This window comes from Canis lupus, chromosome 31 (genome assembly GCF_011100685.1).
Source record: "Canis lupus familiaris isolate Mischka breed German Shepherd chromosome 31, alternate assembly UU_Cfam_GSD_1.0, whole genome shotgun sequence".
Lineage (NCBI taxonomy): Eukaryota > Metazoa > Chordata > Mammalia > Carnivora > Canidae > Canis > Canis lupus.
The window spans coordinates 30,983,423-31,007,319 of record NC_049252.1 but is presented as its reverse complement, the minus strand read 5'-3'; the positions used below and the strand labels follow the sequence as shown (position 1 = coordinate 31,007,319).

General features: G+C 45.1%; 2 protein-coding genes across 2 annotated transcripts; both read right to left on the bottom strand.

The window, feature by feature from the left end:
• Nucleotides 1-665: 665 nt before the first annotated feature.
• Nucleotides 666-10,653, bottom strand: LOC100688446 (carbonyl reductase [NADPH] 1-like; the record flags this gene model as incomplete). Its single annotated transcript, XM_038581734.1, has 3 exons — nucleotides 666-1,574; nucleotides 9,218-9,325; nucleotides 10,080-10,653. Coding segments are annotated over 3 exons (984 nt in total), but the record flags the coding sequence as incomplete, so codon positions are not given.
• Nucleotides 10,654-11,990: 1,337 nt separating this feature from the next.
• LOC610164 (carbonyl reductase [NADPH] 1) lies at nucleotides 11,991-17,318 on the bottom strand. The gene is made up of 3 exons (XM_038581442.1): nucleotides 16,962-17,318; nucleotides 16,290-16,397; nucleotides 11,991-12,715 (listed from the first exon to the last, which is right to left on the bottom strand). The coding sequence occupies exons 1-3, from the start codon at nucleotides 17,248-17,250 to the stop codon at nucleotides 12,279-12,281; spliced, it is 834 nt and encodes a 277-aa protein (XP_038437370.1). The 5' UTR covers nucleotides 17,251-17,318; the 3' UTR covers nucleotides 11,991-12,278.
• Nucleotides 17,319-23,897: the final 6,579 nt, after the last annotated feature.

The following is a 23,897-nucleotide window of genomic DNA, read 5'->3' as shown; positions in this document are numbered from 1 at the left end:
TCACGACCTGAGCCAAAGGCAACCACTGACCACCCAGGTGCCCCTGTCTCAGATAGTCTTATGGATGTGTCATAAGCACCCACTCCCATTTCGCACTGGACAATTGCTTTTTTACCCAGTGAATTTGATATTTTTATTTTTTATTTTTTTAAACATTTTTTTTATTATTACTTATTTATGATAGTCATACAGAGAGAAAGAGAGAGAGGCAGAGACACAGGCAGAGGGAGAAGCAGGCTCCATGCACCGGGAGCCTGACGTGGGATTCGATCCCGGGTCTCCAGGATCGCGCCCTGGGCCAAAGGCAGGCGCCAAACCGCTGTGCCACCCAGGGATCCCGAATTTGATATTTTTAGAGTCCAGAGAAGATATCTAACATTCATGGGGTTGTCCATGTCAAAGTAGGGGCTGCTAAAGTATGCTGGCAAGGGAAACCCAGCCCAATTCAGGGATTTATATATGACCCATGGTAAGGTTCAGCTATAACGGCAGATTTGAGTAGGTCCAACAGAGACCACTGGCATGCAAATAAGCAAATACTAATTTTCTGGCTCTTTCACTAATGTTTACCAAGCCTTGAGTTTAACTGTCCCTTCTCTTGACCTAGTTCAGAGTCTGTTAGAGTTTTGGGCTGGTTGGCATGAAACAATCTGCACACATAGACATTGACTTAGAATTGTTTATTCGCATGTAATGTTCATTTATTATTGTCATCCACTCCATTTTTTCTTCCATATCACAGAAGAAATCACAGAAACTTCACAGAATTAGTAGGCAATTCAGTGTGAGTCCTCAATAGCAATAGTGATTCCCTCAACCCTCTTTTATTTATTTTTTATTTTTATTGTTTTTAAGATTTTTATTTATTTATTCATAGACACACACACAGAAGAGAGAGGCAGAGACACAGGCAGAGGGAGAAGCAGGCTCCATGCAGAGAGCCCCATGTGGGACTCGATCCCGGTCCCCAGGATCACACCCCAGGCTGCAGGCAGCGCCAAACCGCTGCACCACCAGGGCTGCCCCTCTTTCATTTTTTTATAAGAATACTGCTGACAGGATAGCAGTCTTTTTGGTCAGTCATGAGGAGATTATAGTAAGGAACCACAAAGGGCACCGAAAGGGGAGCCCCTATTGTTCAACTTGCTTTTCCATGACAAACTCGCCATGAGGCCCCTCAGCATCTGAGGGCAAAAGGGCTAAGTAGACAGGCGTCTCTGCTCCATCTTCTGGGCTTTTGATGGCATCTGCTCCACCCATGTGTGTTCTCACTCACCCAGGGCAGCAGGCATTCAGGAGGATCTTGTCATCTCTCCTCTGCTCACTCAGTTTCCTGGCATGGATTCTGGACAGAATGGTGATACCCATCTTTGATATTCCATAGGTGACTAGTTTCATATCAGGCCAGCCCTCCTTCTTGTGCACTCCATTCTTTACATCTTCCACAAACTTGTCCATGAGCATCCCCAGCTCCTCCTCTGTGATGGCCTCACTTGTAAACTTCTGTTGCAGTTCTGGGCTGCACTGTTTAAGGGTTACGAAGCCCATTACGCTAGACACATTCACCACTCTGCCTAAAATACAACACAAAGAGTCACAAAGAATGGCATGCATGAGAATGATGAATACCAATATTGCTAGTATTTTGTCCATTTGGGAGACAATTTCTAGATTGCTATGAGGGTTAATGAAGACTGCCTCTGTAACTCGAGGACATGCTGCAGTCTTGAACCTTGTTTTACCCATAATGTCTCTGGTGATGTGACAGAAATGATCTAAAGGGACTGAGTAGTGCCCAGATGTTCCACAAAGAAGAGAGAGTGCCCTATACAGGAACATGGCAAGTACAGTGTAAGAAGGCACTCCCTGCCGTCACGGGTTGAGAGCCACTTTTCCTCATAGGTCCCCTCTGGGACTGCCTGGAGACCTTATTATAGTCACCTGAGCAGTGCTCTATGAACAAGTGTTTAGTAGCTCACAATCAGCTTCTGAGTTTAAAGATGGCCTTTTGAAGGTGAACAGACTACGTTGGGATAAGTTGCTTTTCACTGTGCTGTGGCCAGCTAAAAGCAAATCACCTCAGTGGGCTGAGTTGTATGATGTTTTCTCTAGGTTTGGGATATCATCCTCTCAGGAGCAGTGACAAAATGCCTGGCCGTATGGTCATGGAAAGGGGCAGTGGAAAAGTGACATGTTATAAAGAGATGCTCTAAAAAGAAATGAAGTCCATGCTACACCATGGATGAACCTTGATAACATCATTGAAATAAAGAAGCCAGTCACAGGAGACCACTCATTATATGATTCTCCATATATGGGATGTCCAGGGGAAAAAAAAGTAGGGACAGAAAGATTGGTGGTTGCTTGGGGCAGGTGGGGAACAGACGGCTCATAGATAAGGGTCCAGAAACTGTTGGGGTGATGACAATGTGCTAATCTTGACTCAGTGATGGTTCCACAACACTGCCCATTTGCTAAAATCTACGGAGTTGGATTCCTGAAATGGGTGAAGTGTACGATAGGTGAATTGTATCTCAATAAAGCTGTTAGAAGTATAAAGCACTGACATATTTCTCACTAACTCTTTTCTGAAAAAGTAGTTAGTATTTAAACAATGAACTTAATAGACATCTATAAGTAATTAATCTCATATTTTTATATTTATTTATTTAAAATTTTATTTATTTTAGGGAAGAGTGAGAGTTCATGAGCTGGCGTTAGCAAGTGGGAGATATGAAAAGATGAGCGTCCAAAGAAGAGGGAGAGGAATAGAGAGAATCCCAAATAGACTCCCCTCAGATTGCAGAGCCTGACCCAGGGCTCCATCACATAACCCTGAGATCATGACCTGAGTCAGGTGATACCAAGAGTCAGTAATGTACTGACTTAATGGACTGACTAGCTTAATGGACTGAGCCACCCAGGAACCCCTATTTTTATATTTAAATGAGTCTTTTTATCATTATAGAAAGGTCATGAGATCATACCTACAGTGGGAGATCAAGAAAATTAGGAAACTTTTCTTTTCTTAATATAAATATCCTGGAATGAAAGTCATTGCCACTTAAATCTGAGTTTCCTCCCACTGAGGAATGGCAGGGCCAAAAAAAGTTCAGTGGAAGAGATGATGCATGGATGGCACTCTGACTCTTATAGAGAGAAATTGAGAGAAAATTAAGTTGAGAGAAAATTAAAATGAATTGTAGAAACTATGTTCTTCATGTGTCAGTCTTCTAAGAGGAATACCTTTTAGAAAGGGCTCTTTTACTCAAGTACTTTATTTCATCAATAACATGTTAAGTGTAATGTTAGTGGAACCTATTTGTCAAATGTTTTAGTGAGTACCGCTGAAAACTGGAGAATACTTATGGAAGAAACCAAAGAAGACAGAAAGAAATGGGAAAACTTTCATGCTCAGGTTTGGAAGAACATATATTGTTAAAATGTCTGCACTACCCAAGGAATCGACATATTCAATGATTTCCCTATCAAAATAATACCAGCTTTTTCATAGAGCTAGAAGAAACAATCCTAAAATTTGCATGGAACCAGAAAAGATCACGAATAGCCAAAGTAATGCTGAAAAAAGGAAATCAAAGCAGGAGCCATCAGCATTCTGGACTTCAAACTATATTGTAAAGCTGTAGTCATCGAGCAATAAGGCACAGGCACAAAACCGGACACACAGATCAATGGAACAGAATAGAGGACCCAGAGATGGACCCACAAGTGTATGTCAACTAATCTTCAACCAAACAGGAAAGAATATCCAATGGAAATAAGGGACTTTCTTCAATAAATGGTATTGGGACACCTGGACAGCCACATGCAGAAGACTGAAACTGGACCACTTTCCTACACCATACACAAAAATAAAGTAAAAAAGGATGAAAGACCCTCATTTGATATGGGAAATCCTCCAAATCCTAGAGGAGAAAGTTGGCAGCAAACTTTTTGACCAGAGCCATAGCAACTTCTTACTGGATATATCTCCTGAGGCAGGGGAAACAAAAGCAAACATGACCTTTTGGAACCTCATCAAGATAAAACTTTCACACATCAAAGGAAACAATAAAAAAACTAAAAGGAGGTATCCCTGGGTGGCTCAACGGGTTAGCCCCTGCCTCCCGCCCAGGGCGTGATCCTGGGGTCCTGGGATCAAGTCCCACATCGTGCTCCTTACATGGAGCCTGCTTCTTCCTCTGCCTGTGTCTTTGCCTCTCTCTGTGTCTCTCATGAATAAATAAATAAAATCTTAAAAAAAAAAACCTAAAAGGCAATGATGGGGCAGGGAAAGATATTTGCAAACGACATATCTGATAAACGGTTAGTATCTAAAATCTAGAGAGACCGTATTAAACTCCACACCCAAAAAATACATATGTTCATACAAATGGGCAGAGATGTGAAAAGATGATTTTCCATAGAAGATATCCAGATGGCTAATAGATACACGAAAAGATGCTCAACATCACTCATCATCAGTGAAATATAAATCAAAACCACAATGAGATACCACCTCATATCTGTATGGAATTCTAAAATTAACCACTCATGAGACCACAGATGTTGTCATTGATGGGGAGGGGGCGTGACCTCTTTTGCACTGCTGCTGGGAATGCAAACTGGTGCAGACACTCTAGGAAACAGTATGGAGGTTCATTAAAATGTTAACAATAGAGCCACCTTATGACCCAGCAATTGCACTACTAGGTATTTATCCAAAGGATACAAACATAGTGATTCAAAGGGGCACATGTATCCCTCAATGCTTAGAGTAGCACTATTAACAATAGCAAAATTATTGACACAGCCCAAGTGTCTATCGATTGATGAATGGATAAAGAGAATGTGATATATATACATATATAATGGAATATTACTCAGTTATCAAAAGGAATGGAAACTTGCCATTTGCGACAACATGGATGGAGCTAGAGTGTATTATGCTAAACCAAATGAGTCAGCCAGAGAAATAGAAATATCGTATGATTTCACTATGTGGAATTTAAGACACATATGAACATAGGGGAAGGAAAGGAAAAATAAAATAAGATGAAAAAAGAGAGGGAGGCAGAGCATAAGAGACCGTTAATTGTAGAAACAAACTGAGGGTTGCTGGAGGGCAGGACGGTGGAAGGTGGGCTCAATGAGGGATGGGCATTAAGGAGGGCAATTGTTGGGAAGAGCCCTGATTGTTATATGTAACTGATGAAACATGGAATCCTATTCCTGAAACTAATTCTACACTAACGTGAAATAAATTTTTAAAAAGTTTAGTGAGTACTTCTCAAATATATATTACTTATAACTAGTTAAATTTCCTTCAGGGGCATCTGGGTGGCTTAGTAAGTGAAGCTTCTACCTTCAGCGCAGGTCATGATCCTGGGCTTAAGCCCTGCCTGGGGCTCGCTGCTCAGCAGGGAGTCTACTCCTGTCTCTCCCTATGCCCTTCCCCCTGCTCCTCCTCATGTTCTCATTCATGCTTGCTTTCTTTCTCTATCTCTCTCTCTCACTTTCCAACTCTCTCTCAAATCGATAAAATCCTCAAAGAATTTATTTTTAAAAATATTACCTGCCTTTTTCACAATTGAAATAATACATATTCATGATTCAAAATTGCAAAACACACAAGTGTGTGCAATAAAGGGCAGGACAAAGGGAAGACAAAGCCTGAGGAAGCCACACGGGGTAACTGGTATACCAGAAAGGCAGCTGTCTTTACTCACAGGGGCTCAGGACCATTTTCTTACATACCTGTAGCATTAACAGCAGGAGGAGAAACTACTAAATTTCCGTAGGCTGTTTGTAATGAAGTGATGACATCTTTTCTATTCTGTGTTGTCCATCTCAGGGGGTCTAGGATTAGCTATGAAAATACTGACCTGTGTAATGAAGGAGGTCTGACGGGCAGTAGAATGGTTTTGTAGGTAAATTGCTAGATGTGGGTGCCTCTGCTAGTCACTGTTCCCCAGGCCTGTCCACCCACTGACCACATCCCCAAGGGAACAGGGTGGCCACTTGGGGGCTTCTCGTAGGAACTGAGTGAGACTGTAGATCCTTGTGGTCTGACAGCTCAGGACAGGAAACACAGGTGCAGGAACTTGTGGAGCTTCCATAGCAAGGACTCTGATGTAAACGTTTTTGTCTTCAAGTGTATTCATGGATTTTGAGGGTCATTTTAGAGACTCTGAACTTGAATACACATGGCAGGTATATGGGCTAGGAAGTATATGGGCCATCCGATAGTCCTTGTGCAAAGGGTGTGTGAGTGCATTTGAGTGTGTGAGATGTGGGTGACTGTGTGAGAGACAGGGACTGTATGTGAATGTGAGTGTGACTGCATGAGTGTGTGACAGTGTGTGTGACGTAGTGTGTAACACGGTTTAGACATCCTCTCCTCTGCGGTCACCACTTCAAGTGTATTCCTTGATATTCAAGCCTATTCAAGGGGCATTAAGTCCACAGCCAATTCCCATGACCTTTTATGATTCAACATTCATCATTTTCCCTCGAGGATTCATCTTTTTTTCATAACAAGGTTAGCAGTATTAAGTGTCTGGAGTGATAAGGGATTTTTCACAGAATACTTCAGGGTTTTAAATGTGCCTCCAGTTGTTTTCCATGAGGTGCCTGAGGGCCTGCAGTGAGGAAGACCTTGGTCCCAATCAGCAGAGTCCTTTGATTTTCTGTTTGTTTTGCCTTATTGGATAAGGCGTCGTTTGGAGAGGTGCTCCAGTGGCAAATATTTGAGGTGCTTGTGTAGTTTGAAAAATCATTAGTTAGGATGCCACATGACCTCAGTCTGCAATCAGCTGTGATTGTGTCCTTGAGAGCCATTATTCTTCCATTTCTGAATGGGGATAATATATAAATATTCCATCTAGCCACCAATCCTTTCAAGGACAACAGTATGTCAGTGTGTGTGTGTGTATGTAAGATTGAGGGAGAGTTACCTTTTATACTAGATCTTCTCAAATGAAGATTATGAATCCTTTTGATAAGGTTTCCTTCGTAAGGGTAGCCTTACAAGTCTGTATTTTCTCCTAGTACTTTAGCTAATATCTGATGAACAGGAGTTTTCAAATTTCAAACTTTTGCTCACTTCCTTCAACATGGGTATAACTTAATATTTTTTTAAATAAGTACATATAGATTAAAAGAGAAAAAAAGAAGAATAGAAGTTTAGCACTTTAAAGAGTGGATCATTCAAATGATTCAAAGGAATACAAATTCAAGGGAATGGGAGGGAAAAGCAATGGATGTGGGAAGGGATGTTCATGGCCTAGATACCGATTGCCTGGTTAAGATCGGTGGTGGCCACCTGGTTGGGTAGATTCTTATCTTTTTTTAATGGCTAAATTATTTCCGTAAAACTCTTTTTGAAGAAAGGATTAAAAATATGAAATAGCAGCACCTCCTATTCCTCAATGTCTTTAATGTCACAATTCTCTTTAGTTTTGCTCTTTCACGCCAAAAAAACAGAGCCAATAGAGCAGAAACCAGTCTTTGGAATTTGTTCTGTAACCACAGAGATCTGGTGAAGTCATTCAAGACTGTTCTTTGTATCCTAGTTTCTGCAGTATGGGAGAGGAGGGACAATATTTGCTTTTGGTTATCCTAGCTAAGATTTATCTCAAATAGAATCTCCAAAGAAAGTGCTGGTCACAGGAAACACTGTGGCTGCCATCCCCCCAAATAAGGGAAGAAGTCTCCTCTTGCAATAGGCAAGAAAACCCTACTTTCACAAGGAGAATAGAGCTTGCCTGTCCATGTCCATGCAGTCCAGGTTCCCCAAGTTAAGATCAGTAGAGTTTGATTAGAACCTGCTTTAGCAAATCCAGGAGAGCACTCACTCCTCATTCTGGTCCAAGGCCAACAAGGCAGCAATAAGCAACACTGTTGAGGTAAGTGAGATCCAACCTCAGCCAGAAGTCATTTTGCCTTCTAAGGGGAGCACCTGTATGATGTGTGGGGGTGGCACAAGTAAATTCATCCCATCTTCAAGGTTTGTGGTGAGTAAAGGAGACAGGTGACATCTGAGAGCTGCCCTGCCACATGCCAGTGAAGGAAGTGTCGCAAAAAGTACGAGAACTTTCCAGGACAGAAGAGGAAATGGGGGCAGAACGGGGAGTCAAATGTACCTGCATGTACTCTTTTCAAGGGAGACATCCTAATCATTCTAAAAGTATCAGCTTATCTTAATTAGTGTAGTACATGGGTGGTGGCTCCCCCATCACATTCACATGGGGTAAGGATTACAGTAGTTTACAACCAAGGAATGATGGCAGTCTGTCTTGTGCAGAGCATTGAAGAAAGTGAAGGGGAATCCATGGGCCTGGTCTTTGGCAGGTCTGATGACAGAGATCCCTACAAATGATGCTCAGAGCTTGGGCTTTGCTCCTGAAGGAATTTTGGGAGACAGTGAGCACCCAGAAGGTACAGAGAATGACCTCAGAGTAAAAGACTCAGAAGTAGGGTCTCTTAGGAAAGTTGGAATGATCCAGAAATGATAGCTGAGTATCTGTTGTAGAGCTGGGATGGAGGAGAGGCCTGCAGAAAAATGCAGAGGACAAAACCCATAGGACCACTCTTAAGACCTGGTCCCTGATAATCAGGAGCTGGGCACAGTGACCACATTATTCATGATTGGGGGATTGTGGGCCATGTGAGCAGGATTTTTTTTTTTTTTTTGAAAATGGTAAGTGCTGTGATAATGTAAATGTTTAAATGAGGGAGAGTTGAGGGCTGGAGGGGCAGGATTTGGGTGTGGAAGTATGTGTGTGTGGAGCTCTGGGAATGTTCTAGGCAGGTGACAGATGTTGGCGGGGAGCAGAGACATTTGGATAGCAGAGTCCATTGGTCTGAATAAAATCTGTCAGAGAGAGGGAGAGAGAGAAGAAAGGGTCCAGAGAGGAATCCCAGGGAAGTGCATTGTGAGGGGCATGGAGGAAGCAAAGGGCTTCTCTGAGGAGAGTTCTGAATGAAGACTTGAAGGATAGGACAGTCAGTGCCTCTAGTGGAAGAGTAGAGGGATAGAGGACATTGCTGACTGCAGGGCAAGTGTGTCAGAGTCCTGAGGACACCTCTCCCGGGGGAGGTACCGCAAGGAGGCCAGGCCCTGGCTGAGCAGGGCCAGGGTCTTCTGGATGAGGCCAGAGTTCAGGGGCCGGATCATGCCAGAAGCAGCACAGCTTGGGCCCTTCATCAGGCTCACCTTGGGGTTTCACTAGAGGCAGCAGTTCTGTGCATATATCTCGGGTGCCAAAGAAGTTTGTCTTCAGGGTCACTTCTGCTTGAATATGTAGGGGTGTGGGATCATCAGCTATTAGGGGAGAAGCAGAGAAGATTAATAAATAGTAGCCATCTTAGAGGATTCCAGGATATGACAAATACATTTTTTAAAAGTTTTTATTTATTTATGATAGTCACACAGAGAGAGAGAGAGAGAGAGAGAGGCAGAGACATAGGCAGAGGGAAAAGCAGGCTCCATGCACCAGTAGCCTGACGTGGGATTCGATCCCGGGTCTCCAGGATTCTTCCCTGGGCCAAAGGCAGGTGCTAAACTGCTGCGCCACCCAGGGATCCCCAACAAATACATTCTTTTAGTTTTCATGTTCATTCTATTGAAATCTCAGCAACGTCTGGGTTAGTGGACTGTATGGTCTCAAGGTGGTTTATCGGTTGTGCTGATGCCGTGTAGCTGTGTAAGCTGGCATCATTTGGGGAGGCTAGGGAATTGTGCACAATGGGATTTCTGTTTACCTCTGTTTGCAATTTGTTGTTTCTTACAAAATGGGGTAAGTATTCACCAAATGGCTCAGATCCAAATTGAGGAAAAAAAAAAAAAACACCCAAATAACTAGGTCAGGTCCCTTATTTTTCCATGGGGATACCAAGGCACTGTGACTCTAAGACTTACCCCCCAGAGGCTTCTGTCTCTCTGTGCCTGCAGTCTGACCTCCTTCCCCAGGGAACCCCTTCTAGACCCCATAGTAGTGGCTCAGGCATCATCCCCAACCCACTCTGTGTGGTTCCCTAACGGAGATCCCCTGTTCTAAGTGTTCCCATGTTCTTACACTTGAAGGTGATGCCTGCATTTTTGACCAGTACATCCAGGCCTCCAAACTCCTCCCACAGGAAGTCACGCAGGGTGCGGATGCTCTGCAGGTTGTCAATGGCCAGCAGGTGGAAGTGCAGGCTCAGGCCCTCAGCTTTGAGATGCTGCCTGGCTGCCCGTCCCCGTCCCCGTGTCTGGTCTCTCACAGTGAGCACCACGTCCCCAGGGAAATTCCGGCACAGGTCCCTTGAGGTGGCGAAGTCAAGGCTCTTGTTAGCTCCAGTCACTACCGCCTCATGGGGTATGACGACATGGTTGCATGGAGTGCAAGCACCAGCCTGTGTGGTGAATGATTGATGCTTTGGCCACGGGGAGGGAGGTGGTGTTCCAGAGCCTTGGCCACAGTCAAGAGATGCCAGTAGAAATGTGTCTGTTATCGAGCAGTAGGCTCCTAGAGGAGCTTCAGTCCCTCCATCAAAGGAGGAGCCAAATGTTCCAGATTTCCTAATGACCTGTACAAGGTATGTCTCCTGTGAACCCTGAACACAAACAGGACTCTGCCCTCTTAGGGTCACTTTTCTGAACCCAGATATGGTTCAGGTTGGACTGACATGTTCCCCAAAAGAAAGGTGGTTCGTGATGGAGTATAAGGAGCTAGAGAATCATGGTAGTTGAACTAAATTTTGGGAAAACCTCAACAGAAAAAAAAAAAGGAGTATTGGATATTTTCTTGGGAAGAGTCCTCCCTCTGTAGAATGGGAATCTTTGGGTTCTTCTAAGATGCAGTGAAATTGCTGGCACAGGGAAAGTGCTTCTGAGGACCCGGAACCCTTACTTTCTTAGGAGAAACTTAAGAGGGCGAAAGAGGGTTGGGTCCCGTGCTCAGACTTGGGTGTGGTCAGGGTTCCCCCTTTGGGTGATTCCAGGGATCCTCACGTGGGACAGGAGGTCTATGAATCTATGGGCCAAGGTATATTGATTAGATGTTTAATGGTTACATAACTCCGTTTCCCTAAAGTGCCTATTTTTTGTTTAAGGTCACAATTAAAAAATGTTCTATATAATTCAATGTTAAGGTATAAAGAAGGAAAGACCTTTGTGGCACCAGTTATTTTTGGAAATTGGTAGTAGGATACTATGGTTTTTTCCTATACATTAATATTCCTCATATGTCCATTTACAAATGAAAAATAATGGTAATTTTTCAGCTCTTTTGATGTGAAAAAGTGAAATACTTTTAACATAAGGACCCTAACCTTGCTTTCAGGGTGTATCACCTATGGTTTGGGTAAGCCTGAAAATCCCTGTGAAGAGTAAAGAGTAATCAGTAGAGTACAGGCATCTTTGCAACATTCATGCTCCTGTGAAGGGAAGCATGTGGGGGATGTTCAGTCAGCCTCACAGGGATACCAAGGGCTTAGATGGGACAGTAAGAATCTTTGGTCACACCGGTGTCTTGGGCCCCACTCCCGGGGACTTGTTATCGGAACCCAATCTCTACTCAATCTTCCCCATTGTCTCAAATTGTCCAATAGATGTATCTTACATGGCCACTGCCATTTCACACTTGGCAATTGTTATTTTCCCAAGGAGTCTGATATTCAGAGACCACAGGGGGTGTCTTCCCCTCATGGTGTTGTCCATGCTCTTCTAGAGGCTGGTAAAATAGGCTGCATGCCACACCCAGCCATGCTCATTGGTTTGCATACTGTCTGTGGTTACTTTCATGCTACGGCAGCAGATCTGAGTAAATGCAACAGGGAGGAGTGTGTGGCCTGCAAAGATAAACATATTACTCCCTGCCCCTTTGCATAATGTTTGCTCACCCTTGAGTGAAATTCTAACTTCTCTTGATCTCATGATCAAGATCTCTTGATATCTTAGGTGTAGCAGATTTCTCAGCCGGTTCACCATATAGAGGCTGCAAAGAGGCATTTATAAATGAATATTTATTCATCTCTAGGTTCATGATTTCATGTTTTCTGTCCCTGTATTACAGAAGAAATCAAAAATACCTTCACACAATTAGTAGCCTATTACAACTCCATGCTTAATAGGGATATGTTATACATTTTCTTTTTCTTTCTTTCTTTTCTGTTTTTGTTTTTGTTTTTTTTTTTTGCTGTGGAAAGGCTTATTATTGAAAATGGAAGAATCCTTTTGGTCAAAGGAGGGGGGTTATCCTAAAGGGTTCCGTGGATGAAGGCCTAAATTAAGCTCACCATTGTTCAACTTTTTTCTCCATAAGAAACTCTCCATGAGGCCCCTCAGCATCTGAGGGCAACAGGGCCAAGTAGACAGGGGTCTCTGCTCCTTCTTCTGGGCTCTTAGGGGCTCTAGGTCCTGCCATGTCTGTTCTCACCCACCCAGGGCAGCAGGCATTCAGGAGGATCTTGTCATCTCTCCTCTGCTCACTCAGCTTCCTGGCATGGATTCTGGACAGGACAGTGACACCGATTTTTGTCACTCCATAGGCATTATCAGGCCAGCCCTCATTTCTGTGCACGCCTTTCTTTGTGTCTTCCACGAACTTGTTCATGAGCCCCACCAACTCCTCCTCTGTGATGGCCTCACTTCTAAACTTCTGCTGTAGTTCTGGGCTGCAGCTTTTAAGGGCTCGGACACTCACCACGCTAGACACATTCACCACTCTGCCTAAAATACAAGGCAAAATGTTACATAGAAAGGCACAAGATTGATGGATACCAATTTTACTCAGATTTTGTTCTAGAAAATTTCCTCTTGAGATCTTTTTAGTTTACAAGGAGCATAATAAAGACTGCTTGTATGAGTGAAGGGTATGATAAGGTCTTGAAACTTGTTACACCCTTAAGGTATCTGATGATGTCTACCAACATTCTACAAGGTGGGCCCTGAGATGTTCCATAGGAAAATGGAAATGGTTTATACAAGAACCTGCTAAGGAGAGAGTTAGACACTCATTGTATTCAAGAGTGGATTACCTCCTTCTCCCTAAGGCTGCTTTTGGGACCTACTGAGGATCTTATGGTCACTGGGGGAGTACTGTACAAACAGGCCTCTACTGACCATCAGAGAGCTGATTGGTTTAAGGTGGGCAGTTCCATCTGGTTTGGAAGGCTGCTTTACTGTTCAAGGATGGTAGAAACAAATTAATAGGGTTGCATGGCTTGCATGGTGATTTGTCTATGATAGGGATTTTATGAACTTGGGAGTATGTTATGGCCTGAGAATACAGACATGAAGAGAGGCACTGGAAAGCCGGAGGACTGAAGGACTTCCATATAGGGCATAGTGGCCCTGTGGAGTCCACTATGGCAATTTAAGGGATAAAGTAGGATATGTCAATGCCCAGCAGAAGAACCACTTTCAGGATTGGAGTGGGACTGGAACCAGCAAGTGGATATCCTGGTGTGCTTGTATGACATGGCCCTACTGTCCCTGAGATGAGTGGAAATGGGGCCATGGCAGCAATGCAGAGCTGGGGTTATTGTCGACTTAGACTCTTGCACCCTGTGAGTCAAACACATGTGAAGGACTCTTGTACTTCTCAGCAAAAGAGACAAAGACTGGAGGCGGTTATGGGAGTGATTTCCCAAAGGGGCGGCCAAGCACATGGCTGTCAAGTTGCATGGAAGGTAGTAGCCCTGGAGGTTCCAAATGGGTCCAGACAAGTAAAGACCCTATTTCTGGACCAAACTTTGAGTAAACCTAGAGGAAGATGCCAATGTTCAAGCAGTATAGGAGGATGAGAACAGAAGATAGTGCGACAATTTAGCCTAACGAGTTACATTTCTGCAGGCCAAGCAACACATTTTCCTCTGCATGGAGTGGTTCCACAGAGAACTGGAACAGGCATCTCAATCCTTGCTTGTCTCAAACACCAGATGAAAAGTATGTAGGGCTTACACACATTCATGAGCATGTATTCACACTCAACATGGGCGGGGGGCAAGGGACTTTCCCCACTGGGCAGATTCTTCTGCTTCACTGGGGAATGTGGGGAAGAGGGGGTTTGGGAGGATGCTGCCTTGACCTTACAATTCTTCCCCACACCATCTCAACTTCCTTTGCTTCCTGCTCACACCATGGTCCTGGGACCAGGGCTGCAACTGTGGAAATAAGAAGCAAGGATAATGTCTAAGCAAGAAACTGTGTAACTATAGCTTTAAATCTTGATGTCAGAATTCCTAAGGACATAATGGAGTGGACGGTGCCTTCCCCTGTGTGGCAAAACAGGACTGACAGTCAACATAGCCGTCAGTGCCAGCCCACTCGTCTAGACCTATGCAGCCCTGACCTATAGGAATGGGAGTGGGCAGGAGGGAAGGCACTAGATTGAGTAGTATCATTGCAGGTCATCGGGACCAGCACAGATGTTGACCTTTATGTCTCCTTCAAGGTGAATGGGGATAACAAGGAGGAGGAGGAATGAGGGTAAAGGCACGAATAATGGGTCTTGCAATAAGAGGCATCCAACAATACACAGGTGCCTCGAGAAACTCACTGCTCTGAGGAGAGGATAACATCTCTTAGCTCAATTCTACCAGATGCCCCAAAGGGTGAAGCCTACATGTTGCCAAGCCCACTTGTGTTTTTGGGAGCTGACTAGGCTGAACATAAGCCTGAGCAATTGAGTGGCACCACTATGGGAGATATGGCCATGTGATATGGTGACGAACAGAACATACTGTTAGTCACTGAGTGGGACTCTAGATATGTGCCAGCATCTCTTGATTCTTGTTTTCAGGTTAGGTGTGCCACGGTAGTGTGATGAGGTGTCACACCAGGCTAATGAGCCCTACTCAACCAGCATTTATCCATGAATCTCATGTTGATAGTGATATTGATAGAAGACTGAGTCAAGCCTCCTCAGGATGTAGTCCTGATGGAAAATGACTAGCCTGATGAAGAAGTGGATTTAGCTGGCCCTCAGTGTATTTCTATAGTGTTAAATGAATGAAACAAGGAGGCCATCTGACTGATGTGGCTCTAATAACAAGGTGGGCTGTGTAGCAAACCAAAATCTAAGCTTGTAAATGATCACAGTTACAAAACTGAAGCTACAGGACCACTGATCCCAAACAGGCAAGCAGGCTTGGTGTTATAGCCAATCAATAATTTTGTTACTTTAATTCTGTTTTTGCTCTCTAATAGCCTTTTCCTGAGCACATGCCCTTGGAGCACTCCTCACTACCACTGTATTCCTGCTTCCTGATCCAAAAGCAGGTGAACCTTGAATAACACGGGGGTTAGGAGCACTGACCCCATGCAGTAGAAAATCCACATGTATCTTTTGATTCCCCCAACACTTTACCAATAGCTTGATTTTTACCAGAAGACTTAAATGCTGACAGAAAGAGTTGATGAACTCATATGTTGTCTATGTACTACTGTATGCTGTATTCTTAGAAAAAGGAAGCTAGAGAAAAGAAAATGTCACTAAGAAAATCACAAGGTAGAGAAAATATATGTACAGTTGTCCATATGGTCATGGAAAAGAATCCAAACATAGGCAGGAAGGCCGGACAGGGGTACCTGGGGTGGAATTGGCGAGCTCCAGGATGGCACGTCTCACATCCTGGTGGCCTTGGCTTTACCATGGCAGCTCCCAGGCTGGCCTGCAGAGGGTGGCAACAGCCTGGCGGGGCAGTACACCTGCCCCATCTGCTGGAGACACACCACTGGTCATCAGCAGCTATGGCCACATGTGAGTGTGCAGGTCTCCCGGAGGCCATGGGGAGGGGTCTGTACCCAGCTGGACAGGCCGTGGGAGGGCATGGTGAGGAGGAGAGACAGGAAGAGAACGATGTGTGTCTGGAGCTCTGGAAATGTTCTAGGCAGGTGATAAGATTTTCGAGGAGCCAGAAAAGTTTGTGTCGTGGAGTCCACTGGTCTGAATAAAATCGCTCAGAGAGAGGAGAGGGTGAAGAAAGGGTCCAGAAAGGAATTCTCAGTCAACTGCATCTGTGAGTGGCATGGAGCCAATAAATGGCCTCTCTGAAGAGAGTTCTGAAGGAAGACACGAAGGTTAAGACAGAGCCTCAGATGAAAGCATAACACAGGGCACTGCTGACTCACAGGTAATTTTAAGAGTCGTGAGGCAGAGCAACAGAGTCCCGGGGGAGGCACAGCAAGGAGGCCAGTGTGGCTGAGCAGGGAAAGGGGCCAGGGCATGTAGGTGAGACCAGAGAGGCAGGGGTCAGATCCTGCTAGAAACACGACAGCTTGGGTTCCTCATCAGGCTCACCTTGGGGTTTCATTAGAGGCAGCAGTTCTGTGCACACATCTCGGGTTCCAAAGAAGTTTGTTTTCATGGTCACCTCTGCTTGAATGTGAAACGGCGTGGGATCATTAGCTTGGGGGGGGGAGGGGTTGGTGGGGGGAGGAGAGAAAGAGAATAGCATTACTAGCGTCCATTTGGTAAAATTCCAGAGAACCATACATAGCACAAAGGTGCATGTGAAATCTAGTGAATGTTGTGTAAAACCGGCATCAGTCACGATTCTCTTATGATACTATGTGGTGTTACAGGACGGCAGGTTGGCGGAGGCTGGGTGAAGGGTGGTGCTCACAGGGGAAGTCTGGTCAACCAACGTGTGCGATTGTCTTGCTTATTACGAAACCAATAAAAATCCACCCAACTGCCCTGAAGTCCAATGCCAGAGAAACTCTGATAATCTGGAAAAAGTGTCCCAAGGAATCAGAGGAATCACAACGGTCTCTCTGGTTGGAAAGCACTGCAACCGCTGCCGGGCTCTGCTCCAGCGCCTCCCCGGGCCTCCACCCCTCGTCCTACATTAGGGAGCCATTCTGGATGTCGGGGCGCTGCGGGCCTGACCCCAGGGGTCCCTCGACGGATGCAGCCCACGCTGGCTTAGGAGCCCGGGGGCACCTCCCCTCCTAGCTCCCATCCCCTTACTCTTGAAGGCGATGCCCGCGTTGTTGACCAGCACGTCGAGGCCCCCGTACTCCTTGCGCAGGAAGTCGCGCAGGGCGCGGATGCTCTGCAGGTCGTCGATGTCCAGCAGGTGGAAGCGCGGGCTCAGGCCCTCGGCCTGCAGCTGCTGCACGGCCGCCCGGCCCCGCGCCTCGTCCCGCGCCGTGAGCACCACGTCCCCCGAGAACTGCCGGCACAGCTCGCGCGCGATGGCGAAGCCGATGCCCTTGTTGGCCCCGGTCACCAGCGCCACGCGGGAGGCTGCAGACATGGCTGCGGCCGGGGCGCACCTGCAAGGGCGTGTTTGCTCCGCGCCGCGCCCTTTCTACGCAGGCGCAGGGCGGGCGTGGCTAGGGGCGTGGCTAGGGGCGTGGCTAGGCGTGGCCTGGGCGTGGCCTGGGCGTGGCTTCCCGAGGAGGTCGTCCCGGGCCCTGGGCGGGTCCGCGGCACCCGCGGGGGTGTGGCCTGGCCTGACCTCGCGGCTGCCCCGTCCTCCAATGCCCTTGTCGCTCAGCATGTCCAAACGGAGCTTTTATCCTTGGTTCTCCGTGATTTTTTTCCCTCGTATTTACGCAACTATTAAACTGTTGGCGTGTGCAGACGAAGAATGGGGTGTTTGCACAAGGTTTTGCTTTCCGGTGTTTTTTTTTTTTTTTTTTTAAACTCCCTATTAAAACAGATTTTATTTGAAAAAAAAATAAAACAGATTTTATTTATTTGACAGTGATAGTGAGAGTGCAGAAGCAGGGGGAGCAACGGAAGGAGAGCGGGAAGCAGGCTCCCTCCCTGCAGAGCAGGGAGCCTAACGTGGGGCTTGATCCTAGGACCTTTGAGATCATGACCTGAGTGGAAGGCAGACGCAGAACCAACTCAGCCACCCAGGTGCGCCGAAAAATAAAGAAATAAATAAAAATTAAAAAAATCTCTTGAACTAAAGTCTTGGGAACTCTAGTTGGAATAAGCTGGCAGTAACATGGCAAGGGATTGAGTGTGTGTTGTTTTCTTCCCTAAGTATGTGAAAGCAAACCTAGTGGCTAATCCTTGGTTGGTTTTTACATAATGGGGAGAGTTCACTGAAATGTCACAGGGTGGCCTCTTGCAGGGGCATCAGGTTACTTGTATCCAGGTACTGCAGTGTACAGGTGGGAGGGAGGTTTTTGAAGCCCTTGCTCACACTCTAACTCGTCAGGATGCATCTTATTTTCCACATTTTATTATTTTTTATTATTTTTAAAAGATTTTATTTATTTATTCATGAGAGACACGGGCAGAGGGAGAAGCAGGCTCCATACAGGGATGGGGGACTGGATCCCGGGACCCCAGGATCATGCCCTGGGCGGAAGGCAGGCGCTAAATCTCTGAGCCACGCAGGGATCCCCCTATTTTCCACACTTTAAAGTGAGGGAATGGGTCCTCACACAAAGTTTGTAAATTAGTTCATTTTTGGGAAATTGATTTTTCTTCTTATTTCCAACTTACAACAGAGGAATAGGGGATTATAAAAGCGAATCTCATTTGTGTACTGTCCCCATATGGGAGCCACACCACAAGTAGCTATTTAAATGTAAATTTAATTGAAATAACACAATTTAAAATTCAGTGTTTAGTTGCATTAGCCATATTTCAAGTGCTCAGGAGTCACGTGTTAGTGGCCACTGTATTGGACAGTGCAGATCTACAGTATTTCCATCATAACAGAAAGTTACAAGCAATGCTTTAGAGAGATTCCAATGATGTTGCAATTTCAAGGTGCCTTTCCAAGCAGTTACAAAAAAACAAAACAAAACAATCTGGGAAGGCCTTAGCATTCTTTGACCTAAATTTTTATTGAGATAATTGCAGATTTACATGCAGTAGTAAAAGAAGAGCAGAGAGATTCCTTATACTTTACTCAGTTATCCTCTGTGGTAATATTTTGCTACATTACAATATCAATAATGAAGATATTGACATCAAAACAATCCACCAATCATATTCAGATTTCCTCAGTTTTACTTATTTATATATTTGGATCTATACAATCTTATCAAGTGAAGGTTTTCTGTCCACCACTGCAGTCAAGATGTAAAACATTTCCATCAGCACAAGGACCTGCAGTGTTGCTTTTTTATAGCTAAACATTTCTCTCTTGCCCACCACCTCTCCATTTCCTTGGAACCAGTAATCTGTTCCTCATTTTAAAAATTTTATTGTTTTAAAAATGCTAGGTAGATAGAGTTGTGTAGTGTAACCACTGGGGATTTTTCTATTTTTCACTAGAGATGACCAAGATCTTTGTTTTGATTTTTCTCTTTTATCCAAGTGTATACCTGGTCTGTCATTTGCTGAACTCTCTCCACACCACTCACTACTTTCTTCTTCTTTTTTTTTTTTTCACTACTTTCTTCTATAGATGTGGTGAACCAGCGTTATATGGAAGTAGGATGAATTAAGTTCATTAAGAGGGCCATTCACAGATAGCACATGGTATGCAGGAAACTTTGGACATGGGAAGGGCTATTTCAAAGAGCACATTCCAGGAGGGCCATGAACGTGTTTTCTGCGTGATTTCTTTATCCTTTTAGAACTGGTCCCAGAGCAAGACTGGACAGGTCAATAAGGCAGGAGGCTCAAGAAAATACAATACATAAAATATCACATGGAAATAAGAATTTAGCATATGATGAAAGTGGCATGAACAATTATGGGAGTAAGAATTATTCCAAAAATGGTATTGGAGAAAGGGAGTGATAATTGCATAATGCACATCAATTAATTTCTAAAAAGAGAAAAAAGTGCTTTCTCACTTATACAGTTTTATATATGCAACCATAAAAGAAGTATAAGAAAATGTAACTAAAATTTGTGGGAAAAAGACTTTGTAAGCAGATCAGGGGAAGAATCACAAAGGAAAGGGCAGATTTGAGTATGGGAAATGTTTTTTGAAAAGCATGCTGATTTAAAGTCAGTGAATTAAGCTCTTTGGGATGATTTTTTTTAAAATTTCTGTCATTGTTTTATAGTTTTTTTTAATAAATTTATTTTTTATTGGTGTTCAATTTGCCAACATATAGAATAACACCCAGTGCTCATCCCATCAAGTGCCCCTCTTAGTGCCCGTCACCCAGTCACCCCCACCCCTGCCCACCTCCCCTTCCACCACCCCTAGTTCGTTTCCCAGAGTTAGGAGTCTCTCATGTTCTGTCTCCCTTTCTAATATTTCCATAAAGGGGAAAGGAGAATGAGTGGGAAGTATCAGGGAGGGAGACAGAACATGAAAGACTCTAACTCTGGGATGATTTTTAATATATTATTTCCCCTGTCAAATTTGGGTCTTGACCTTGGCTGGGTGTTTGTGAGGTCCCTATCATTTTCCATACATAGCACTTTGTCTGACTTCCGAACAACTTGAGAAATGAAACAAAAGAGTAAAGATGGAGTCCCCAGATCTCTGTTAGTACCGGCTAGCTTGGAAGATATTCCTTAGTCATTAGTGAACTCTGAGATCATCCTGGCTGCTAAATGGAGAAAGAATTTTATCACATCTTTTCACTTGTGGAATAAACTCACATCTTTACTATCCACTGGTTCAAAGCAGTTATTTTACTTGCCCAAATGTACCCAGTTCTATGGTGTTGGTTAACATAAAAGATGTAGGAAAGCTGTACTGTGGAATGACAAATTATTAAGTTCTCAGGGTCTTCTCTTGCCCATGATTATTTACACTCATCTGATTCTACTTGGCACTGGCTTTTCTTCCGACATATTATGCTTGTTTGGAACGGTCAACAAGGTGGAGCATGGATTTAGAGTCCCAGAATCAAATTGTGGCTGAGCTGTTTAGTAGTTATGTAACTCTAGGCTATATCTATTTAAGTTTGTCAAAGATAAGCAATGCTGGATACATTTTAAGGTGCTAAGAACAGATTTTAATCGGTAATATATTATTGAATTAGGGAAGGGGTCCAGCCTGAACCAAATTCAGCTTGAATTTGTACAGAGGTGGCTGAGTGTTTTAAAGGGAGAAGGAGGGAGTAGGGAGGGAGAATGAAAAGACAGAAATATGAGTCAGGGAAATGATAAATGACAAAATGACAGGTCGGTATAATTATTAGGCCAGCTGTGTGGGCTACACAGAGATGGGGAGACAGACTCCTATTTTTTTCTGATGATTACATTTCAAAGGGATGGCTTTCAAGTCCTTGAGACTCTACTGATTTATAGGAGATACACACCTCAATTGCAGAGAGGAGGGACTTACAAATTGTAAATCCCTTTTAGCAAATGCTCTAACAAATGGTGGTGAAGGGCCTATTATCAGTTGTTGGCTAGAACAAATTTTAAATTCTTTTTGGCAGCCTTGAGTATTTTAAAGATAGCTAGGGTCATCTTAGGGATGCAGCTTTGAGCTATCAGAACTATGTTAGTTGCCTTTCTCTCTCTTTTCTTCCTTTCTTTCTGATCTTATTTGTGTGTGTGTGTGTGTGTGTGTGTGTGAGAGAGAGAGAGAGAGAGAGAGAAAGAGAGAGAGAAAGAGAGAGAACAAATAGAGGGAGTGGCAGAGGGAGAGGGACAAGAGTCCCCACTGAGTGAGGAGCCTAGGTGAGACTTGATCCCAGGATCCTGGGATCATGACCTGAGCTGAAGACAGATGCTTAACTGACTGAGCCACCCAGATGTCCCTAGTGTTTGCTTTTTAAAAGTATAATTTGTGTGTGTGTGTGTGTGTGTAGGGGGGAGAGGATGAAATCAGTCATGCTGAGTTTGTATATTTTACAGGCCAAGACTGAGGTCTAGTTGAGAGGAAAGGTCAGAAGAGCCTGATTAGAGTTTGCTTAAGGAGAGAATCCTTGTCAATTCCCATCTAGAAAATGGGAGTATGCTTTATTTTCCTCCCTCATAAAAGGAAAATACTTGTTTCATCCTATCCTTTTCTTCTTGTCTTGAATGCATTTGTGTGAGAATGTGATGCTTGGAGCCGCAGCAACACCATAAGGAAATAAACTAACAGGTGAGTAGCTAACTCCCTAAGAATGACATTGTGGAAAATTAGAGTCTTGATCCTCAATAACAGCATTGAATCATAGGTCTAAATCTGGAACCAACTATTTCCAGCCCCCTCTTTACTTTTCGTTCTTCCCTTGTTATTTTTCTTTTAGAGAGCAAAGTGTGCCGGAGTGGTGCAGGTGGGCAGAGAGAGAGAGAGAGAGAATCTCAAGCAGGCTCCATGCTCAGTGCAGAGCCCAACGCAGGGCTTAATCTCACCACTCTGAGATCATGACCTGAGTGGAAATCAAGAGTCAGACGCTTAATGGAGTTCCCTCCTGGGGGGCCCCTACCCCCCTTTACTTTTCAATAAACTTAATTTTAGGATATAGTTACTGAAAAGTTGCAATAGAGAATTCCCATATACTCCTTATCAAATTCCATTATTTTTTAAAAGATTTTATTTATTCATGAGAGACAAATACAGAGAGAAGCAGAGACACAGGTAGAGGGAGAAGCAGGCTCCATGCAAGGAGCCGGACGTGGGACTCTATCTGGGCACTCCAGGATCCAGCCCCGGGCCAAAGGTGGTGCTAAACCACTGAGCCATCCAGGGATCCCCTCAAATTCCATTATTAACAACTTACTATTATCTGTTACAAGTAAAAAAAAAAAAAAAAAAAAAAAAAGCAACATGGAACATTAGTATTAACTAAGCTCCATGCTTTATTTGGATTTTACTAGCTTTCCCCCTAATATCTCTCTTCTACTCCAGGATGCCTTCCAGAGTACCACATTACACGTAACTGTCACATCTCCTTCGTTTTCTATGGTTTATGAGAGATTCTAAGTTTGCTTTTTTTCCCCCATGAATTAGGGACAGATTTTGTCAAAGTACATGGTCGACGTGTTTTTCGGTTTGTCTTGATGTTTTTCAATAAGAACCGGAGTTACAGGTTTTGGGGAAGAAGACCATAGAGGTGGCGAACCCTTCTTGTATCTGGGTAACAGGCTATGGACTTCATCGATCACCGTTAACCCTCATCACCTGACCAAGGCAGTATCCGCCAGGTTTCTCCGCTGGAGGTGACTTTCTCCCCCTTCCATCTTGTACACTTTGGAAGCGAGTCACTAAGTGGAGTGGGGAGGTGGGGGCAGAAGCTGAGCTTTAGATCCAGGGAGGATTTGGAATTCTGGGGATCTGGGATAGCCAGGCTCCAGCAGGAGAAGTGGGGTGGGGGTTATGCGGCAAAGGGGTGGAGGCCGGCCTGCGGAAGAAGAGAGGGGTGGGGAGGGGCGAGGTGGGGCAAGGAACAGGTGAGAGAAGATGGGAGGAGATGGGGTGGAGGCAAAGGTGGGGGGAGGTGGGGCAGAGGTGGGACGAGGTGGGACGAGGTGGGGAGACGTGGGACGAGGTGGAGGAAGGTGGGGAGACGTGCGATGGGGTGGAGGAAGGTGGGGGAGGTGGGACGAGGTGGAGGAAGGTGGGGAGACGTGCGACGGGGCGGAGGGAGGTGGGACGAGGTGGGGAGACGTGGGACGAGGTGGAGGAAGGTGGGGAGACGTGGGACGGGGCGGAGGGAGGTGAGGAGAGGTGGGACGAAGTGGGGGCAAGGAAAGGTTGCCTGGTAGGGCCGGACGCTACCTGCCAGGGCTGCTGGGCCCGAGGGCGAGGCGGAGGCCAGGGGTTGGCGGGAGCAGGCGGGGAGCTGGCTGCTGCAGGGGCCAGGCGGAGCCGGGGTGCGCGCCCAGAAGGCCCTTCCCCGCTTGCTTCCAGTTTGGGAGAGACCGCCCAGAGCCAGTCCCGGGAGCGCAGCCTGGTCTCCCGCGCAGCTTGCGTTTATCTATCCCTGACGCCGGCGGTGGGGGGTGTGTGGGGGGGGGGGCCGGCGCAGCGCTTCCGGGGAAACTAGGCGCACGCGCAGACGCACGCGCAGACGCACGCGCAGACGC

Coding starts and splice junctions, on each gene's coding strand:
- LOC610164 (XM_038581442.1), bottom strand. CDS start 17,250: ATGTCTGCAGCCTCCCGCGTGGCGCTGGTGACCGGGGCCAACAAGGGC. Junction 16,398..16,961: donor CGCGGGCATCGCCTTCAAGA/GTAAGGGGATGG, acceptor CCCCCCCCCAAG/CTAATGATCCCACGCCGTTT. Junction 12,716..16,289: donor GCCTCTAATGAAACCCCAAG/GTGAGCCTGATG, acceptor CTTGTATTTTAG/GCAGAGTGGTGAATGTGTCT.